General features: G+C 37.8%; 1 protein-coding gene across 3 annotated transcripts in view; it reads right to left on the bottom strand.

Moving 5' to 3' along the window:
• The window catches only part of DSC2 (desmocollin 2), a 37,577-nt gene extending 17,430 nt beyond the window's left edge, over positions 1–20,147 (bottom strand). For 2 of the 3 annotated variants that reach the window (XM_023207747.2, XM_023207745.2), the window contains exons 1-7: positions 19,523–20,147; positions 10,554–10,638; positions 9,075–9,274; positions 7,995–8,114; positions 6,403–6,558; positions 4,464–4,608; positions 3,373–3,539 (exon numbers count right to left, since the gene is read on the bottom strand). In XM_023207747.2, coding sequence (XP_023063515.1) covers positions 3,373–3,539; positions 4,464–4,608; positions 6,403–6,558; positions 7,995–8,114; positions 9,075–9,274; positions 10,554–10,638; positions 19,523–19,591 — 942 coding nt within the window. In that variant the 5' untranslated portion in view covers positions 19,592–20,147. The remainder of the gene's footprint in view (positions 1–3,372; positions 3,540–4,463; positions 4,609–6,402; positions 6,559–7,994; positions 8,115–9,074; positions 9,275–10,553; positions 10,639–19,522) is intronic. The other variant, XM_023207746.2, reaches the window with a different exon arrangement.
• Positions 20,148–21,661: the final 1,514 nt, after the last annotated feature.

Below are 21,661 nucleotides of genomic sequence, written 5' to 3'. Positions count from 1 at the left end.
AGAAGTACATTATTACATTTCACAGCATTCATGTATTAGAAGAATTTTCTCTCACTAGTAATTTTTCTTTTCTTTTCTTTCTTTCTTTTTTTTTTTTTTTTCTGAGACGAAGTCTCACTCTGTTGCCCAGGCTGGAGTGCAGTGGTGCAATCTTGGCTCACTGCAACCTCTGCCTCCTGGGTTCAAGTGAGGCAGGAGAATTACACTAGGAATTTTTAATCAACTTAAGAAAATTGAATAGTTTCTCAAATTTCTAGTGCTATTAACTTACAGAATATAGAATCAGTTGGTTTTGTCTTTATTCAACAGAAAAAGAAGAGCTATTTTGCCATAAGTGCATTTAAAACTGCCTGGTAATTAATCAAAACCTTTATCCCCTAGCCAAAGTACATCCTTATGTTCAAAAAAAATAGATAGCAATGACTCTTATAATAGTCTTTTAATAAAACAATAAAATGAAATTTCTTCCTGCAAAAAATGTAGATTTTAAAGGTTTACGCTACATTTATTAAGAGATCATTTAAATTGATATGAAGATAAAGGTCTGGGGCTATGTAGTTTTTTTCTTTCTGTGGAAAATAGAGTCTGGCTCTTAAGGCTTTCAATTTATCAGATATTGTTGAAAACTCATCACTACCTTAAAAATATTTTTAAACATCTAAAGCATTTAAATATTTTAAAGTGTTTCTCCTTATACTTTCATTTATCATAAGTGATTGAGATATGGGAGGATTAAAAACAATACAGTAATAATGCTTTCCGGACTGAGCATTAGGAGACTTGGGTTCTATTTCCAACTCCAAAAATAAGAGACACAATCTTGGGCAATTGGAAAATTCACTTTGTCTAGGTTTCTTCTTCTATAAGATGGTAATGCTTACCTTTCCTACCTAGTTTATCTCTTTTCATAAGACAATATAGTATGTGAAAATCTATCCTCACCTACCTAGAATGTTCACCCTTCTCTTACAAAGATTCTTCACTTAATTCCATCACCTCTGAAACTTTCTTTTCCTCAGGCATTATCTAAAATAAAACCAAATTTTCTCTTGATCTTCCTGCTTTTTACACACATAATTTTCCAAATTTACTCCTCCCTCACAACCAATCACATGTGTAGACTTGAAAAATAATGGCCTTATTTCAACTGAAAAATTTTAAAACATCATGCTACTGTACTTTCAAGAAGGAATACATATTTTGTTTTTAGTGAACTAAAATTTATTGGAAATAATTAACTGGCTAATGAAACAAGGAAATGAAGTTTGATACCCTAAGTATTAACTTGTGCTATCTTCAGATGGAAGAGAAATTCTGATGTTTAAAGGGACTAAAAGGTTGTAGGCAACTGAAGAAAACCGGAATCCTGAGGTCAAATTTACTAGAGAGCACCACTGGGTAAACTCCTTCATTGGACAAGTGTTTTCAACTGATTCTTTCAGAAGAATCTATTCAAAGAAAAGCACTTCTGTGGTTGTTGGGTTTGGGAGCTGAACAAGCTGTTGAGTTGTTCCCCCGCCCCCGCCATAGAACATTGTTTTCACATAGACATCTATGGCTATTCAGACTATAGTGTTATGAAGGCATTTTGTAAAACATAAAGTTAATCTGTCACTTCAGGGAAAACAACTATTTGTTGCCAATGATAAATTGGAGTTTTCAAACAAAAACGAGAATCTTGGAAAACCTTTATCAACCAATATGATATCAATGGAAGTAAAGAGGTGATCTTTTTCATATTATTTAATGAACTGTGTCAATATTTGGAAGCTCTGCATTAATTAATGAACCAATATTTTCCAAATGACCAATGCACAATATAGAATGATATATTGGTAAAATGGTCGCTGACAGCGTAAGATAGAGCAATGGATTTTAATGTAATAAAGTACAAAAGGCCATTGGTGAGGCTTCAGAGTCCACATTACCAAAAACATTTAGGAAACTAGCTACTCCTTGACAAGTTTTCATGCAGTATCAAAGAATAATATCCACAATGATCTGTAATTACCATTAAAATACTCCTCTCTTTTCTAACTTTATATCATGTCAGATTGCCTTTATGTATGCTTCAGCTAAAACTACATATTGTAACAGACTAAATGCAGAAGGAGATATGAGAATCCACTTGTCTTCACCAACATATTAAAAACATTTGGGGAAATGCATAATAATGTCACTCTTCCCACTAAATTGTACTATTTTGGAAAATGTACCTATTTTGTAGGTACAAAAAGAAAAACAAGTGTAACAATTTTTACTGTTATAAGAATTTTAACTGTTAACATGTAATTAATTTATGGCTATTTTTAATATTTAAATTAATGTATAATTTAGACTTTCCTTAGTCTTAAGCATTAATCAGGTAATATAGATAAATACAACTAGATAAATAAAAGATCTCTGGGATTTTCAACAATATTCAATATTGTTAAGGGATCTTGAGACCAAAGCTTTTGAGAACCACTACCCTAATCCATGAGGGATAGAGGAAGGAAGAGAAAATTAATCTGAAGATTTAAGAATCAAATAAAATACATGATAAACATCTATTACTGTATTTTAAGATTAAGGATTATAAATATAGTAAATAAGGATACAGAAATTAATATAAGAATTTAGATGAATAATGCTTCATGGAGGAGGTAATAGTTGAATAACTAAGTGAATGAATTACTAAACTAGGGTATTGCAGTAGAAAGAGACAGAATATAGATATAAAACAATCTAGGAGGTAAAAACATGCTTTGGGAAGTGATGTGATTCAGGGGGGCCAGGAGACATCAAATACAGTTTGGAGATCATGACTCCAAGGTGACAATAGAAAATGATTAATAGAGAAAAAATATACAAATGTCTTTTTAACTGGAAAACATAGAAAAGAAAATATGTTTAGAAGAAAGAAGGCAAGTTAAATTTTAGATTTATTACATTTTAGGTACCTGTCAGACATCCAAATCAAGATTTCTAGCAGTTGATTGAAAATGGGAAACCAGAGATTAGAGAGCCATAAACTGTCTTTTCATCTATGTAAGTGGTAGAATGTAGATGAGATTGTTGAAAAGATGATAACAAATTTCTACATATATTTAAAAGGTTCACTTTTCATATTTGACATTGTGTTTTAATACTGTAAATACGTTTATATTAGGAAATTTGATGGTATGAAACATACAATTCAGAAAAGAATGAATTAGCAGTTCAAAACCAGCATACTCCAAGGTTATGTAGTGATCTCTATTAACATACATAAAATAATAATGTTTCTAAAACAAGATTCACAACATACTTTTCAAAAACACATCTACAGGAGTTATACAGGTACTATTGAATAGCCACATCATAATCAGGTTTTATTAATGTTTACGTTACCTCTCTGTCTAGCTGAGAGGATGTTGTGGTGATCACACCTGTAGTTGGATGCATAGAAAATAGGGTGGGTGATGGTGGCACCTGCCCAATGATGGAGTACTTCAGGCGTGTGTGCATCGTGTCAGGCTCATCTTTGTCAGTTGCACACACTTGTCCCACAGTAGTGCCTACAGAAGAAAAGTCCTTTTTAATCTCCAAAACATTCGCATGTTCTATGATCCCTTTATTTCATTCCTCTTCACCCCCCTCAAAAAAGCTCTGGACCACATTATTACATAGCAAAGTCATCGCTTTTATAAATTTGCAGACCTCTCCATATAGTATCACTTCCATTCAAATATTCTGGCATACTAGCATTTTCGAATTGGGTGATCATATTCATATTTACTGTATTTAATGTATGATTTTATAAATGTTGATACTATCCCTCCATGTATTTTCAGACTAAACAATTCTGATTATTCTATAACCTTTCTCTGTTAGTAAGCCTGTGCTTAGACTGATCATAGGAGTCAGTTTTCTCTTAAACTGCATGGTTCACTTAGACCTTTTTAGAGAAGGTCTCCAAAGCTGCATTCTGACTTTTAGCTAAAATGGACCATTTTCACAGGACTGAGAAAACGCTTGTATTATTCTCAGTGACTTTAATAATCATGCCCAGAACACTGGCAATCATTTAATCCTAGAGAACATTCATACATATCTTTAAGACTACATCTCCAGTTAGTGAAAGACTTATTCTTTTTGGGCTATGTTCTCTTACATCCATCCTTCCATAGGACAACAGCATAACATTTATTAACTCCTATTTGATAGACACTGTGCTTGGCATTCGCTGTGTATTGAGCTTCACTTAATCTTCATAACAATCTGGCATACTGATAACCCATTTTACAGATGAAGAAATTAGACTTCCCAAGATTAGGAAATTTGCCCAGGGTCACACAGCTAGTGAAACGCAGAGTAAAATTCCACCCAGAGTCCATTATTCTTGCCGCTGGGATATGCTGCTTCCCAATAGACATAGTGAAACTAAATGTATGAATTGAAACACAGTTAATTTGCCATATATTGTTTAAGGAGGTACTCACCCACTCTGCAATTTTCAAAAATTGTAAAAGTATAAGTTTCTTCTGTAAAAATTGGGTGGTTATCATTTTCATCCTCTATTTTGATTATTAGGGACAATGGAAGTTCTGGAGTATACCCATCTGGAGTTGTTGCAAAGGCAATTATCTGTGAAAAGAGTAAAATAAGGAGAAAAATGAAAATAATCTTTTAAAATGAGGTGTGCTTCAAATTCACTTTGGCTTTAATTTGGAGACTGTTCAGAATTACAGTGTGAGTCTCACCATTTGTTATTGTTTTGGGATATGGATATAATTTTAATGCCAAAGAGGGGCCTAATTTCATGATTTAATATAGCATTTTATGTTTAAATTTATCAAAGATAATTTTAGTTTCTTCATTATTGCTATGCTGTTGTTCATGAGCGTAACAATTTTTACTGTTATTTTCCCAAACAGCCTTGAAGACTTTTTTGTTTTGCTTTGTTTGAAAGGTTCAGATGCATGGATTTTAAATACAACTTTCTAGATCCTTCTGAACTTGGGATCCTGTAGGATTACAAATTCTCCAGGTACAGTTAACTGGGATATTATCCTATTTTCTACTAATGAGGACTTTAGGCATATCAATGGTTACATTTGGGTAAGTCTTTTCAAAAGAATTTTTAATTTAAAAAGTATGAATCAGAAATGAAGCAAATGAATGGTGGTAAACGGTGGTGGAATACAGTTTAATTTTTTTGTTTTTACAATATGAATTTCAATACCAATTTTCTCATAACAGCTATCATAAAAAGGCCAGAACATCCTAGGTACTTAGAAGGCCAGGCCATGGCAATTCTAAACCTAAATACTTTATTCAAAGTTTGCCTATCTTATTTGATTAATTTGTTCTTCTAATGAATAATTAATTCATCCAAAATAGAAATAAAATAATTAAAACCGCCTTAAGCAAAATGACCAAGTCCTGTTGGGAAATCAAACCAGCATTAGGTTAAATTCTTTCATATTAACTCGCTTTCCAGCAAAGGAAGTTAACCAGATGATTAAAGGACTGAATAAGCTTAGGTAAGCACTGTCAGACTCCCTACCTGCTCCCCATAAACTAATGTTCTCCCTTTGCCAAGGTACTGAGGTTTACTTAATGACTGAACCTCATTTACCTCCTATGGTATCTCCATACTATAAAGAGGTTCACAGATCTTTGTGTGCCAACTAAGTAACTGTTCTTGGCTGGGCACGGTGGCTCAGGCCTGTAACCCCAGCAATTTGGGAGGCCAACATGGGCAGATCACCTGAGGTCAAGAGTTTGAGACCAGCCTGGCCAACAAGGTGAAACCCCATCTCTACTAAAAATACAAACAGTTAGCTGGGCATCATCGCGCACGCCTGTGATCCCAGCTACTCAGGAGGCTAAGGCGGGGGGATCACTTGAACCCAGGAGCCAGAGACTGCAGTGAGCAGAGATTACACACTGCACTTCAGCCTGGGTGACTAAGCCAGACTCTGTCTCAAAAAAAAAACAAAAAAACAAAAAAAAACAAAAAACGGTTCTTCAAAGTGGTACTTTTGTGGGGGAAAAAATAAAGAGTAAAACCATAATACCAGGAACAATCTAATGGAATGTAATATTATTTATTCCGTGAAAATATTTTTTGTTTCAAGTCAATTCTGTGCTATTAGGGAGTAGCCAGAGCGTTGGTGACAAACTCAGAAAACAGAAAAGGTTAAATGAATTGCAAATGAGAGACAAAATGGCCAAGCATCATCATTACTAATACAGTACACAAGCAGGCACCTGTAGTCCCAGCTACTCGGGAGGCTGAGGCAGGAAAATGGCGTGAGCCCAGGAGGCGGAGCTTGCAGGGAGCCGAGATCGCGCCACTGCACTCCAGCCTGGGGGACAGAGCAAGACTCCGTCTCAAAAAAAAAAAAAATACCGTACACACATTTTAGACTTTACCTCAAAAGATTCATACTGCTCACGATCTACAGAACGAGTACAATACAAGTTTCCGGTGTCTCTCTCCACATAAAATAAATTCCGAGGTTCTTGGTCAACTCCAGGACCTCTTATGGAATAGTATATGGTATAGTTTTGGGCTGTGTCAGATTGAACCTAGAAAGTAGATAATATATACATGAGACAAATCTTTACTTCAGCAGAACTTTCATCTATATATTTATGAAATCTCATGGCCATTTTATTAGTTTAAATAACTGCCCTTATTATTATTATGTATAAACAACAACAACAACAACAACAAAAAAAAAACAGAGTAAGAAAGTCCAATTGAGAAATTTTAAGAGCAAGGCATGAGTAAAATAATGTAGTGCATCTTAGTTCTCCAGAATAACTAAGGGAATATTTGACAGGATAGATGGTGTCTATCCATGGAAAAAACACTTGAGACTTTTACTGTCTTAGAAAACAAAGTAATCTGAGCATGGAAAATTATTGTGTTGTCAATGTTTTAAAAAACTGAGTTTTTATTATATGTAACATAACATTTAAGAACAGAGTTTAAAGTGTACTGTCTGCAGGGCAAAAATGTGGACAATAACTTCCTTAATGAGTTTTTTGTTCTTTGCCAACATCTTCCTTACAGGAACTGAGTGAAAAAAAAATATATGAGTGAGAATAGAAATGGGATAATATTTTGGAATGTGTAATATTCTGATCTTTGATTCAAAAAGCAAATTTCCTCCAAGCTGTGTTCATCCACTCAGTAACATCCTGACTATCTTCATATCAGGATAACAGACACAACTGTTTTCTAACAATTTCTCAATTTTAATATGCTCTTCTCTCAGCTGTATTAAACTTGTTGGTGGGGTATAAAAAGGATTCTCCCTTGCTATGTCAAGAACTGAGGGAAAATAAACCAAAGTCATAGACTGAATATAGTAGCCACTAGTAGTGGAAGAAGACAAGAAGACTTGCTGGCGTTTCTACTGAAAATTTTAAAAAGACAGAGAAAAAGAGCCAGGCATGTTTGGCTCATGCCTTTAATCCTAGCATTTTGGGAGGTTGAGATAGGAAAATCATTTCAGCCTAGAAGTTCAAAACCAGCCTAAGCAATATAGTGAGATTTCATCACTACAGGAAAAAAAAGAGAGAGAGAAAGAAAGAAATGTGGATCCAGTGTGATTTCAGATGTACATTCAAGAACAAGAAATAGAAAGATAGAAGGGCCTAAGTGTCTTCCTCCTTTGTGGCATTTGAACTTTCATCCAATTTTCTCCTTTATTATGAAAGAGAGTTTTGGGTTTTCTAGGCTATTCCTAGGCTTGGCGATACCCTTGCTGATATGTTAATTCATTAAGGAACCATGTGTTTGAGTGCTACAGTTTAATGATGGCCTTTGCAAGCTGAACAAAAGTATATGCAAGTATAAAGAGATATATTTATACCCTTACATGGAAACATATTATACATGTACTCATTCACTCATATATTTATACACAACTATTATAAATAACTTCATACTCAGTGTCATAATGGTAAGAGATGGAAACTACAGACTTCTACAGCAGAAAGAAAGAAAACTGTACCTGTTGAAGGAAAAGTGGAAAAGGACCCAAGGAGTTTTCTAGCATTGAACAGGGAATGGGAGCCCATCTTCTCTTGGCACGCCTTAGAACTGTTTCTTTAGTTTGTCTTTTCTTTAGGACCTCAATTCATAAGACAGGAAAAAATAATAAAGTCAATGACTACTTTATTCTCAAATATTAAACAATGACACATCTTTCTCCTCTCATGAGGATTAGCTGGGGAGGGGTGAGACCATGGGAGTGTTTGATAACCAAACAAACATCAACACTGCGAAAAGATAATGAAGAAGTAACTGTCCTAACTGTTATCACAACAATCCTCTTGGGAAAATGATTTGGTGGAAATATGGAAGAAAGAGAGATGGAACTGGAAGCCTAGAAGTAAAACTGAAAAAAAAATTACTGTTGCCACACTGCCATGCAAAAACAGGGGAGAGAGATATGCAAAGAAAATATATAAGTGTGTATGTGCCCTTCTAAATTTAGCACAAGCAACTTCCACTCACCAGCAACTAGGCAGAGCCAGGGAACCAACAGAGAGATCTGTGTCAGAATGAGGAGAGAAACACGGTGACAAATCTCAAACTGCTGCAGTGAGGAATGGCTAATGGTTGAATAAAAGTTACTTTGATCTTGGGTGTCACAACACAATAGCATGCATGTGGTCCAAACCTCTTCCTAAAATAATCATCATGTTTTAAGACCACAGATTATGCTAAAATGAATGAAAAAAAAAAAAAAAATCTTTTCTTTCTTTATCCAGAGTTTCAAAACTTGTTGTTAGAAATCCATTCTATGGTAAAGCTCAAAAAAAAATGCTGCTTTGTGTCTAATCTCACGTTCCCATGCTGTACCTTATCCCAATTTCTCATTTTTTGTCCCAAAAGAAAAGGAATGACAACCCGAATGTACCATGGTGCACAGCCCTCGTCCTTTTAAACACTGTGAAGCTGCCTCATGGTTTTCACTCTTTTTGAAGCCAAACTATACCATATCCTTTCTGATTTCATATCTTCCCCGGTAATGTCGATTATGTATGAAGAAAAGACATCATTTCTTCATTTATGTAGCCTTGTATACCTTTGTTTGATGCTCCAAAAAGACAAATATTTTCTTCTTTTCTTGGTTCTCAGTGTTGGAAAGTAATACGGTAAAACTTCTCTTCTCCGAGGACAATAGAATAGTATTTGTTGTATAGATTGAACCATCTTCCAAAATTTGGAAGTCGGGATCACTTGAATGAATTAGGTTTGCAGCTGTAAAGCACTCTTTCAGGTTAACTGTAGAAAATATGCACAGCAATCATTTTTAAAGTAAAACATAGGATACAGTTTTAACAGTAATGTATGCATGTGGGGAGGGCCAAAAACTTAAAATTAATTATACTGGCACTTGTAAATTTTTGCAAGGACACATAAAACTGTATGGTGTATTAAGTTGTGCTTAAACGCTTACATCACTTCTAATATCTACTTAACATTCTCTTAAAGAAGAGACATTTGCTCTGAAGTAAACATATGTGAAGTCCAGTGTTTGAATATTTAAACCAAAACCAAAAAAAGTGTTTTCTTTATCAACAGAAATAAGCCATAGAGTAATACCTAAGTACACCTGAAGTTACACAGAATCTAGCAACCTAAAATCGACATTTACTAAACAGAACTATTACTAAATTCTTTACATCTATTGCTAAACAGTCATCACATTTTATGCTATCATTGGTTTGATCTTTTCTCACAGTTATGTGAAATAATTTAACTGATAAAAAATAATATGTGGAAGTAAGTACAATACAGAGTGAAATATTTAAGAATAAAAATCCAAAAACAATACCTTTAAACTAAAAAAAATATTTTCAATACTATTTGCCAATTTTTTACAGGCATGTTAAATGTCTTTATCTTTCCTCTAATGTAAATGTCAATAAGTATTACTCAAGTAAAATATTTTTATCAACTTCGTATAATCATGTTTTCCAAAAATAACAATATTCCTCCCATTAAAATGACACCACATGTATTACAAATGATAATATACTACGTTAGTTGTATCTACTAGTTCCAGCAGAGTTATCATTCTAAAAATTACACTAATTTTAAAATATCACAGCGAATCAGGATTTATTTTGTGTGTGAGTGTTTTTATTTTATTTTGAGTTCCAGGGTACATGTGCAGGATGTGCAGGTTTGTTACATAGGTAAACACGTGCCACGTTGGTTTGCTGCACCTATGAACCCATCATCTAGGTATTAAACCCAGCATGCATTAGCTATTTTTCCTGATGCTCTCACTCTCCCAGAACCCCAAACAAGCCCTAGTGTGTGTTATTCCCCACCCTGTGTCTACATGTTCACATTGCTCAGCTGCCACTTATAAGTGAGAACATGCAGTGTTTGATTTTCTGATCCTGTGTTAGTTTGCTGAGGATCATTGCTTCCAGCTCCATCCACATCCCTGCAAAGGACAAGATCTCGTTCCTTTTTATGGCTGCATAGTATTCCATGGTGTATATTTACCAGAGCAAATCAGGATTTATTACAAATTTTAGGGCTTCCTTACCTCTACCAATAAGTTTCTCAGCATCTAGTTTGGAGGGAACATATAATGTCACATTTTTGCAGGCATCACTGGCAAATATTAAAATCTAAAAAATGAAAAAAATCAAATATTATGCATAAAAAGAAACCTTTAATGTGTATATCATTTATATAAATTATAAATTTATATATTATATACACATTGAAAGGATGTAATACTTATATAAATATTAATTATATTACATATTGATTGACTACACTAAATATTAATTTTAAAATATTTAATTAATTAAATAGAAATACACGAATTTATTTTTTTTGCGGTCTTTTTTTTATTATACTTTAAGTTCTAGGGTACATGTGCACAACATGCAGGTTTGTTACATATGTATACATGTGCCATGTTGGTATGCTGCACCCATCAACTTGTCAGCACCCATCCACTCGTCATTTACATCAGGTATAACTCCCAATGCTATCCCTCCGCCCTCCCCCCTCCTCACAATAGGCCCTGGTGTGTGATGTTCCCCTTCCCGTGTCCAAGTGATCTCATTGTTCAATTCCCACCTATGAGTGAGAACATGTGGTGTTTGGTTCTCTGTTCTTGCGATAGTTTGCTGAGAATGATGGCTTCCAGCTGCATCCATGTCCCTACAAAGGACACGAACTCATCCCTTTTTATGGCTGCATAGTATTCCATGGTGTATATGTGCCACATTTTCTTAATCTAGTCTGTCACTGATGGACATTTGGGTTGATTCCAAGTCCTTGTTATTGTGAATAGTGCCGCAATAAACATACGTGTGCATGTGTCTTTATAGCAGCATGATTTATAATCCTTTGGGTATATACCCAGTAATGGGATGGCTGGGTCATATGGTATTTCTAGTTCTATAATTATATGTGATTTATATAATTATAAATCACTTTATATAATTATCAATCATTTTATATAATTATCAAAATAAAAGCATTTTGGAGAAAGAAATCAGGACAAAAGTATATCAAGGGGAAGAATAAAACAACACACTGAGTTCTAGCTTCCTCCTGCAAAAAGCTTGTAAACTCAAACAATTATGATGTATGCTCTTCAGCTTTGTTTCCTATACTGTAAAACAGATGTAATAATAACTTCACTGATTAGTTCAGTGCATACAGTGACAGTCCAACAACAGCCTATGTGAGAGAGTGCTGAAAACTATGAGGAAGGCAGCACAGGTATATCCATAGGAAAGAGAAAACCAAATTTACTGAGGCAGCAAACTGTTTCAATACATTTTTAATTACCTATGAGATATGATATGAAATCAATAATATACTAAATAAAAAGTCAATGCTTTTAAAGACAAACATTAACTTATTGCCATGAAGTGATGATGGAGAGTATTTATGTGTTACTCCACACGATAGGCACATAACTTTGAAATATACAATTATTTTGAAGGTGTATCTTCTCATAAATAAAAGTTAAGTTCATTTTACAAAATAATTTACTTAAAATTTTTTAATGGTTTAGTGATTCATGGTGAACCAAGTCCAATGCAACATATACATAAACACACTGAAATTTAATTTTGTTCTGACTGAAACTTTACAATGGATGTTTCTCAAAGATTCACATTCTTTTTTTCTAGTTTTACAAACGTCTTTGACCAAAAGCAAGACAGTTAACTAGCATTTACACTGTTACTTACAAAGTTGATAAACATTAACTAAAATCATCAAAATTTGGATGGAAATGCTTATTTTTAATATATATTAAAGACTCTTTAATTATCCAGTTTTAATTACACTTGAAGGATCAAATAAAGCAGAGGTTGTGTTTCATTTGAAGTGTTGGGATAGACACAATAAAGACATTCAGTTTGAACTGGAAATTAAATGATATGAAGAATTTTCACTGGCTGCATAGCCAAGAGAGAATAGGAGTAGAATCAGATGATTCTGAAGATTCCAGCTAAAGGTGATTGGAAGAATACATTCACTTATTCATTCAACCAACATTTACTGGTTGCTTACTAAGTGCTAAACACATTCAATGGCGAGAGCAGTGAACAAAGCCAAGTCCTTGCCTCACAAAGATTACATGATAATAAGCAAAAGAAATACACAAATGCACAAATGTCACACAATGCCAAGGCAGCAAGAGATAAATGTCATGACAAAAATAAAGCAGGGAGAGAGGGTGACAACAAGAATACCTGAGTGTATATGAAGTGAGGAACTAGGAAAGAGTCTTCCAGGTGGGGCAAGAACCAGAGTAAAGATCCTGGAAGGAGACTTGTGTATTGCAGGAACAAGGTGGTCACAGTAGCAGAGCACAGTGAGGGAAGAGTGATAGGAGAAGAAAACAAAAGGACAGTCAAGGGCATATGATGTAGGGTCTAAAAGGTCATGGTAAGGAGTACAGATTTTGTTCTGAGTGCAAAGACAGGCAACAGCATGATGAAGCTGTGGAGTGGCGTAAACTGGTATTTATACAGAATCACTCTACTAGTTATGTGGAAAACAGGTTATAGAAGAGTAAGAGTGGAAGCCAGGAGACTGATGGGGAGACTACAGCAGGAATCTAAGACTGGGGTAATGGTTACTTGGGCTAAGGTAATAATGATGGAGAAGATGAGAAATGGTTGGATTATGACAATTCTTTGAAAAACAGTATCTTGGACATCCATCCATTCATGCATGAATTCAACAAATACTTATTGAATGTGTATTATGTACCACATACAGAGTAGTAAACATGGTCCTCATGAAACATTCAGTCTAAGAGTAAGACATATTTGTAATTTCAACAAAGTAAGACGAATGTAATGATAAGGAAGTACAGGGAGCTACAGGAGAGCAGAGGGAATAGTGATGTCTAAAAGCCAGGTGAGGTCACCTGAAGAGTGGCTACAAGTGAGACAGGCTAAGAGGAGGCAGAGCTTAAATGCTGCAAACAAAAGAATGGCATATGTGAAGGCCCAGAGATGGCACAGGCCTGAAGAAGAAATCTGGAATGGTTGATATGTGTACCAGAGCGGGGGCAGAAGTTTAACATGGGCTCAAAGAAGTGGGTGTGGGCCAAATTTTGAACGGCATTAGCAAAGCACATGGATCTTTTTTCCCAATGATAATAAGAAACAAAGACTTACTTTAAGCAAACAAATTAAGTAAGCAGCTTTATATTTGAATGTGATAGATCTGTCCAATGTGGAGAATGGAAATAACTGTCATCTCCAACAATAACAGGTTAGGTAATTAAGAAAAACCTATGCCAAAACTAATTAAAAATGATGCATAACAGTTTTCAAACATCCTAAAGCATCAAAGAATTACTAAAATAGCAAGCAACTGCTAGGCCAAAACTGAGGATGAAGCTGGAACACAGAGTGGTAAGAGGAACTCAGGAACAACTTCTGATCTGCAAAGATGTGACTCTGCTTTCTTGGCCTCTGGAGAGCAGAATGAAATCAAAGCACAGGGCCCACCTAAGATCTAAGAGGATCCACTCCACATTAATCTGGGACCCTAATGCTAAATCCTCATTACAAATTTGAGCCAGAAGTAAACTGGCCCTTGCGTGGATCTGTGATCCACACTCACATCTTTTGCTTGGTCCAGAAACTTCAAGCCATGAATTTAAAGAAGGCTTGACATGTGATGACCGTCATAGATGCAGAAAGGCACTTGACCAAATTCAATAACCATTTTTATTTTTTTAGTCTCAAAAAATAAGAATGGATAAGTACTTTTGCAATGTGATCTTTATAAATTATAACACAATACAAATGGGAAAGTACTAGAAGCAATCCAATTGAACTCAGAAACAACATAGGCTTTCCAAGGTCACCATATGTAGTTTACATTATATTAAAGGTATATTTGCAAGAGAAGGATATTTGATAGGAAGATGTAAAAAAAAAAAAAAACTCTGCATTTGATATGACTGTTTACCTGGAAAACCCAAGCAAATCAACCAATACGTTACTATAAAACAAGAAGAGACTTAAGTAAGGAAGCAGAAATAACCATGAAAATATGGCAATCATTAGTCTTCATACCTATAAACAAAACCAGTCAGATAATATAAGAAATCATTTTCCACTTTGGGAGGCCGAGGCGGGAGGATCACGAGGTCAGGAGATAGAGACCATCCTGGCTAACACGGTGAAACCCTGTCTCTACTAAAAATCCCTATACAAAAAAAAAAAAAAAAAATTAGCCAGGCATGGTGGCGGGCACCTGTAGTCCCAGCTACTCGGAAGGCTGAGGCAGGAGAACGGTGTGAACCCGGAAGGTGGAGCTTGCAGTGAACAGAGATCGTGCCCCTGCACTCTAGCCTGGGCAACAGAGCAAGACTTAGACTCAAAAAAAAAAAGAAATCGTTTTCAAAAGCAATTAAAAGTTGAAATGCCAAGTAGTAAATTTAACAAGAAACATGTAAAGCCTATTTGAAGGAAATCTGAAAACATTTCTGCAGGGCAGAAAAGTACACTTGCAAAAAAAGAAAGACAAAAATCAATAGCGTATCTATATCAATTCTTACTAAGTTAAATTACAAACTTTTGATACCAATAAAAACCTCAATAAAATTTTCTCTGGAACTAAACAAGCTGATTTAAAAAGCCATAAGGAAAAAATAAAAAATTAAGATAGGAAAATTATTTTTTGAAAAGCAATGAAAGGCTATCAACCCTAGCAGATATTACAAATCATAAAATCTCAACAATTAAATGAATATGGTACTGGCATATGAATAGAATGATATTTGAAGCACAGGTATTAGAAAAGAGGTAAAACAATTTGTATTTGCACTATGTATGACTGCGTAAAGTCCTGAAAAGTTGTAACCTTTTATTACACCCACCAATAATTTATGAGTCAACCACATTCTTGCCTACATAGCATGTTGTTGAACTTTTGGGTGTTTGCCAAGTGTGAAATGGCATTTCAATGTAATTTTTATTCATATTTTATTATGAGTGAGGTTGACATATTTCTATAACTTAAGAGCCATTTTACTACTTTATGGATACTGTTACATCCATGTTGCACTTTTTCTTCTTGAGTTACAAGAGCTCTTTATGTATTAGATTAACCTTTTAAATATGACTTGTGAATATTTTTTCCAGTTTATCAATTACCTTTTGACTTTGCTTGTGGTGTTTTTGGTTGGTTAGAGTTGCTTTATCGCCATGAAGAAGTATGTATATATGTACTTTCATATAATTGATTTTCTCAATTGTAATAAATTGGCTTTCGAAATCTAAGTCATAACTAGGCCTCGTGGGCTCCAAATTTATATAACAATTTATTATGTTTTCTTCTATTTTCTGTAGGGAATCATATTTTACATTTAAAACTTTCATCTCTGGAATTTTCTGTGGTGTTCTGAATGAAGCATAGATTCAAAATATCTTTACACCTACATATATATATACGTGTGTATATATATATCCTCAATCATGTGATATCTATCATAAAATCGTTTTCTCTCTAGTAATATACAACATTTATGGAGGGAAGAACAAAATCTAACAAAATTAGGCACTTTTTTTTTTTTTTGGACAGAGTGCAGTGGTGCGATCTCACTGAAACCTCCACCTCCTGGGTTCAAGTGATCCTCCCACCTCAGCCTCCCAAGTAGATGGAATTATAGGCATGCACCACCATGCCTGGCTAATTTTTGTATTTTTTGTAGAGAGGGGTTTTTGCCATGTTGCCCAGTCTGGTCTTGAACTCCTGAGCTCAAGTGATCCTCCCACCTCAGGCTCCCAAGTAGATGGAATTATAGGCATGCACCACCATGCCTGGCTAATTTTTGTATTTTTTTATAGAGAGGTGTTTTTGCCATGTTGCCCAGTCTGGTCTTGAATTCCTGAGCTCAAGTGATCCTCCCACCTCAGGCTCCCAAAGTGCTGAGATTTACAGACGTGAGCCACTGCACCTGGCCTAATTTACACTTTTATTTGTAAATCCCATTATTGGTAATCTGTCCTACTGATACACCTGCCCATATATGAAATGACATACGTTCACGTTTATTCATTGTGACATTATTTGTAATAGCAAAAGTGACAGATACAAGTGAATAGACCCGTGAGTTGTCTTTGAATGTAAATTTAATGGAACTTGATGGATTAAGGAAGGGGAGCAGTGAGAAAGAAAAAACAAACAGCTTTCAGACTTCCTACTTGAGGAACAGGCATATGGTACTGACACATATTGAAATACAGGACACTAAAAGAAAAACAACATTGTTTGGGAAGATAAAAAATGTTGTGTCACACATCACAGTCAGTAGAGTGATACAAAGGACTATTGTTCAATGAAGACATCCTAACTAGCAATATTAATTTAGTGTATGTTGGCAACTGTGTGATATTTTAAGCTATAAAAGTGGATTAAATGCCCTAGGGAAACAGGGTAGATTCCAAAGGACAAGACCTAGAACAGAGCATCAAGAGACACCAGCATTTAAGAGTGGAGGAAAAAGCAGTCAAACTCATAGAAGCAGAAAACAGAATGGTGGTTGCCAGGTGACGTAGGGTAGGGGAAACACGGATTTGCTGTTCAATGGATATAAAAGTTTGGTTATGGAAAATGAAAAAGTTCTAGAGATCTGCTATGTGACATTGTGCTTATAATTAACAATACAATGCACTTAGAAATGCATTAGGAGGGTAGATCTCATGTTATATCATTTTTACCAAAACAAAAAAAGAAAAAAAAAAAAATAGACAAGACAAAAAGAAGAAAAAGACAAGACACTAGGTAGAGAGTCAGACCCTGAGTGGTCAGAAAGATTTTAAAAAAAGGGAGTGAGTGTCAAGAATAAGGGCAAAAGCTACAAGGTGGAACCACATAAAGAATGAGTCACTCGGATTTAGCACAGGAGAGCCAGTGATCTCAGAGAGAGAGGAGCTTTATTATGTGGTTAGCAAAAGACACAGTTCAAGTGGCTAAGCCAGGTGTGGTTTGAAGAAACATTAGGAAGTGAGGAGAAGCTGATTTGTGGAATGGTGCAGGATTACTTGGGTATATGGGAAGGAGGTAATGTAAAGGATCCTACTCCCCTCCCAAAGTCATTTCTCCCCAATTTTTGAGACGGGATTTCACTCTGTCACCAAGGCTGGGATGCAGTGGCATGACCAGGGCTCACTGCAGCCTGGACCTCCCAAACTCAAGCGATCCTCCCACCTTAGCCTCTCTCCAGTGGCTTGGACCACAGGCGCACACCCCATGCCCAGCTAAAACATTCTTACTTAATAATTTCTTACACTTAGTATTTACACATTTCTCACACTTGAGACTCACAACCACAACAGCCACGTTGAGGTTGGCAGGGGTTTGCACAGACGTGCACAGAGCAAAAACCAGCAGAATGAGAGTGCAGCCAGGGCCAGCACACTTCCTATCCCACTCACTGATCCCCCACCTTCTCCTAAACAGAATCTGAGATGACACACAGAAAGCTCTATCTGCAGGTATATGCAGAGCAATGCTACTACGCATTGCCAGTGTCTGTGCATGCCTTTTCCTTTAAAGAATAATGGCCAGTGGTTTTAAAAGAAATTGCAATTTTATTAGGAGTCTAATGAAAATTTATTCCTTACTCATCAACATATGTTCTTACCGTTATTTATTCCATTCTTAGTTTCCTCATCTGTAAAATGTTAACTGCTGTGTACTTGGCCCTTTCTATATTATTAATATGCCCTGGGAATTTAGTTAAGGGTTTGAAGTCCATTCAGCTCCTCGAGAAAGACATTCTAATAATCGTAACAATTACCAATTCATGATTTTAAAATGTGGAACTCTACTGCGAAATGAGAGCCAAAGAGAATGGGAAAGTATACGAATATTTCAGCCCCCAGTTCCCTTTTCCCAGAGGGAATTAGCCTTCCGGGTTCCTCCCTTTGTCCTTCAAGGTTGATTGGCTCCCAATGCCTTTTGCTCAAGGCAAGGAGCACTTTTCCACACCTGTCGAATTGCTTCGTCTTCCAGGAAGCCAGGAAAAGTCCAATCAGACTTTTTATATCCCACATTCCCCAGAGGCTGCTCCCTGCATTGGCTTTCTGTGTCTTCAGGCCTCCAAGGAGATCCTATCTGTCCAGGTTGGGAGTGGGGCTGTCCCGCTCCAAATAAGGCCAACCACTTAAGCTCCCAGCTCTGGGAAGGGGTTAGGGTCATTGCTGTAGCGCTCTTTAAAGAGGGAAAGAAACTGGGGCAAGGGGTGGTGGCGCGGGGGGCCAGTGGTGAGCAGAAAAATCGAGTCGCCTCTGGGGACAAGAAATCAGAAAGACCCTTCCTTCCTCCAAAGATTTAGGGAACTGAAGCCTCGCACGTTAAGAAACCACTGAAACTGTACAAATGTTCACCTACCGCCCGCCCGTCCAGTCTTCAGGAGCAGAGGGTCAAGATCCCCTCCCCCACCCGCCACTTCCCCCCGCCCTTCTCCCAGAGTGAGCAATTCCCAGAAAGGCAAGCAGTTCCCTTTTTCACCCAAGGACACTCGCGCTCCGTCCCGGCCACCCAGCGATTCCCCTTTCCGTGGCCTGGGCAGGCGCTGAGGCAGAGGGGGCCGCACATTCCCGGGGAAGGTGCCAGAGGCACAGCTGGACCGCTCCGGCGCACTTCGGCCCCGGCGCACCCCCGCCCGGGCGCACCCCGGCCCCAGCCCACCCCCGCGCCGGCGCACCCAGCTCCCCGGCGCGTACCCAGGGGCCACGGTTTTGGCTGGGTGAAGGCGGCCCGCTCCCGCCTGAGTGCGCTGATTACATCTACTGGAGACACCTTCCCTCCCCTTGGGGATCCAACTCCCAGGTCGCGATCCTCTTCCTCTCTGCCCTCCCCCACCCCCGCCAACTCCATTTTCTAGCCACCCAGAGGCCCCTTCACCCCAGCGTTTCCCCGCCACCCCCACCTATCCCCGTTCCCCTAGTTTTCCTCCGTACCCCAGGAGATCGCCCCCTTCCCCGGAGCAGTGACCGCTGCTGCACTCACCGCGAGGGTCAGCAGGAGCAGCCGGCAGAGGGCTCCGCTCCAGGAGCCGGAGGGGCGGGCTGCCGCCATGGAGAAGGCTCGGGACAGACTGCGGGCCGAGCGTCGGGCCGGGGTAGGAGGGCTCCGCGGGGAGAGGACCGCGGCCGGGGCACCGGCTGGGCCCGCTGCTCAGGAGGAGCGCGAGGCGGAGGAGGTGGCGCGCGCGGAGAGGCGCTTTTCTCAGCTTCTCTGAGGCGCCTGCCTCTCATCCAAGGGGCTTTTCCTTGGGCGGAGGGTGGGGCTCCTGGCGCGTCCAAAAGACACCGATCGGCCCCTCCTTGTTGTCTGTTTAAGACCTAAGACTTCGTTTCTCTGAGAAAGCCATGGGTGGGAACTCCCTCTCGCCGCCACCCTTTTACCTGCGCAAGGTGTTTCTCACCAGCGGACGCCACCTATAAAGGGCCATCTCCCCCCCACGCCCCGGTGTCGGCCAGGCGAGATTAACAGCCTGCCCTGCCCAGCAGAAGCCCTGACTGCACAAAGACTCACTCCTGAGCGCGCGCTCGGCCCCGGCTCCGCCCTGCCCGCTGCCCTTCGCGCGGGCCGTGGTCCCTGCCCTGGGGGCAATTACAGAGCGAGGTCTGAGCCGCAGAGGCTGGGTTTTAGGTCACAGCTGCTTGAGGCCCACCTGATAGAAAGTTGACTCCAAGGAGACTGTTACACCCTCTACTGGAGTGAATTTCTTACACACACCCACAAGCAGTTCAGACATCATAGTCATCTGAGGCACCATTCTTGGGGGTCTTGTGTTTTTAGGAATTTGCTGGCATGACAATGATACAGGACAATCGCCATAATTTAGAGACAAAAATACATATATACATACATACATACATACGGAAAGTTAGGGAAACAAGACGACTGCAAAATAATAAAATCGAGGGCGAATTACTATGGGAAATGCATCCATTGAGGTCCTAGGCGTGGGCTACACGTGTGTTACTGATTTTCTCCAAGAACATCCCTGATCACAAATAAAGTTATAACTTATTTCCTGTACCGGACTCCTGAACATCTAGTGGAGAGTTCTCACCTTCTTTACTACCATGAAAACCAGAGTTCAGGGTGAGAAATGAATAAGAATGGAGTAATTTACATTTTTATTTGAAGTGCACTTAAACTAAACGAATTATTGCAGAACATAATCTGGAAGATTAAGATATAAATGCTGTGTTCTTTTGGCTCTTCGGAAAGCAATGACAAGGCATCTGACTCATCCTCCTGCACCTCTTTTCAATTACTGACTTAAACTAGGTAAGCCTGACCACAAAAGGAGAAACTTGTCTATTCCCTTTTGTTTGGTTTAAGTTTCCTCAGGGATGTCCTGAGAATCCTATTTGCAAAGCCAAATGTGACACTCACACCATTTCAATTCTTGAAAATGTTCACCATCTTAATACCATTATATGCCGAGCCAGAATTATTGCAATACTGAGCGTATATTTAAATTAAAAATTAATGTCAAACAGCACATGCCTTACATTCTGTGTGTCTGTCCCATGGCTCTATTTTATTAATGAATGCCACTAATCAGCTGTTCTGTCTCCATATCCATAAAATTATCGTTGACCCTTTGCTAGTAAAATAAGCCTGAGTCATCAGCATGAGGCATGAGACTATAGTTGACATCCTTCCATTTCCATATTTTTTAACACACATGGTTTTCCATCAATGATACCATAAGCACGCCTCATCCTATTAATGATGACATCATGATCTCTAGCATGAAGCTTTTTCAGAGGACAGAAAGAAAGCTAGTTTCAGGTTCTGGAGATCTACTCAGACTACCATCACAGGCTTTGACTACAGGACATTTCCAAACTCTTGCCTACTCTTTAACCTCTGATGCCTTAAGGGCAACTCATGTTTTTCCTCATTCCAGGAAAGGGTGGAAGCACAATTTGACCAGAATTCATCTTAGATATTTATTTTCCTCTTTCACATTAATAGATAGGGGCTATTAAAATGGTGATTTGTTTGTTTTATCACAAAAAAACTTTAAACAAAAGAATGGAATATAAACTACTTTGAACAAGTACCCAATTTATTTAATGTATTTAGGTTAGGCTATATGGTCACTGAAATAGATCCCTCTAGAAC

This window comes from Piliocolobus tephrosceles, chromosome 18, assembly GCF_002776525.5.
Source record: "Piliocolobus tephrosceles isolate RC106 chromosome 18, ASM277652v3, whole genome shotgun sequence".
Classification (NCBI taxonomy): domain Eukaryota; kingdom Metazoa; phylum Chordata; class Mammalia; order Primates; family Cercopithecidae; genus Piliocolobus; species Piliocolobus tephrosceles.
Note: the sequence above shows the minus strand (reverse complement) of the source record. Positions and strands in the feature narration are given on the sequence as shown.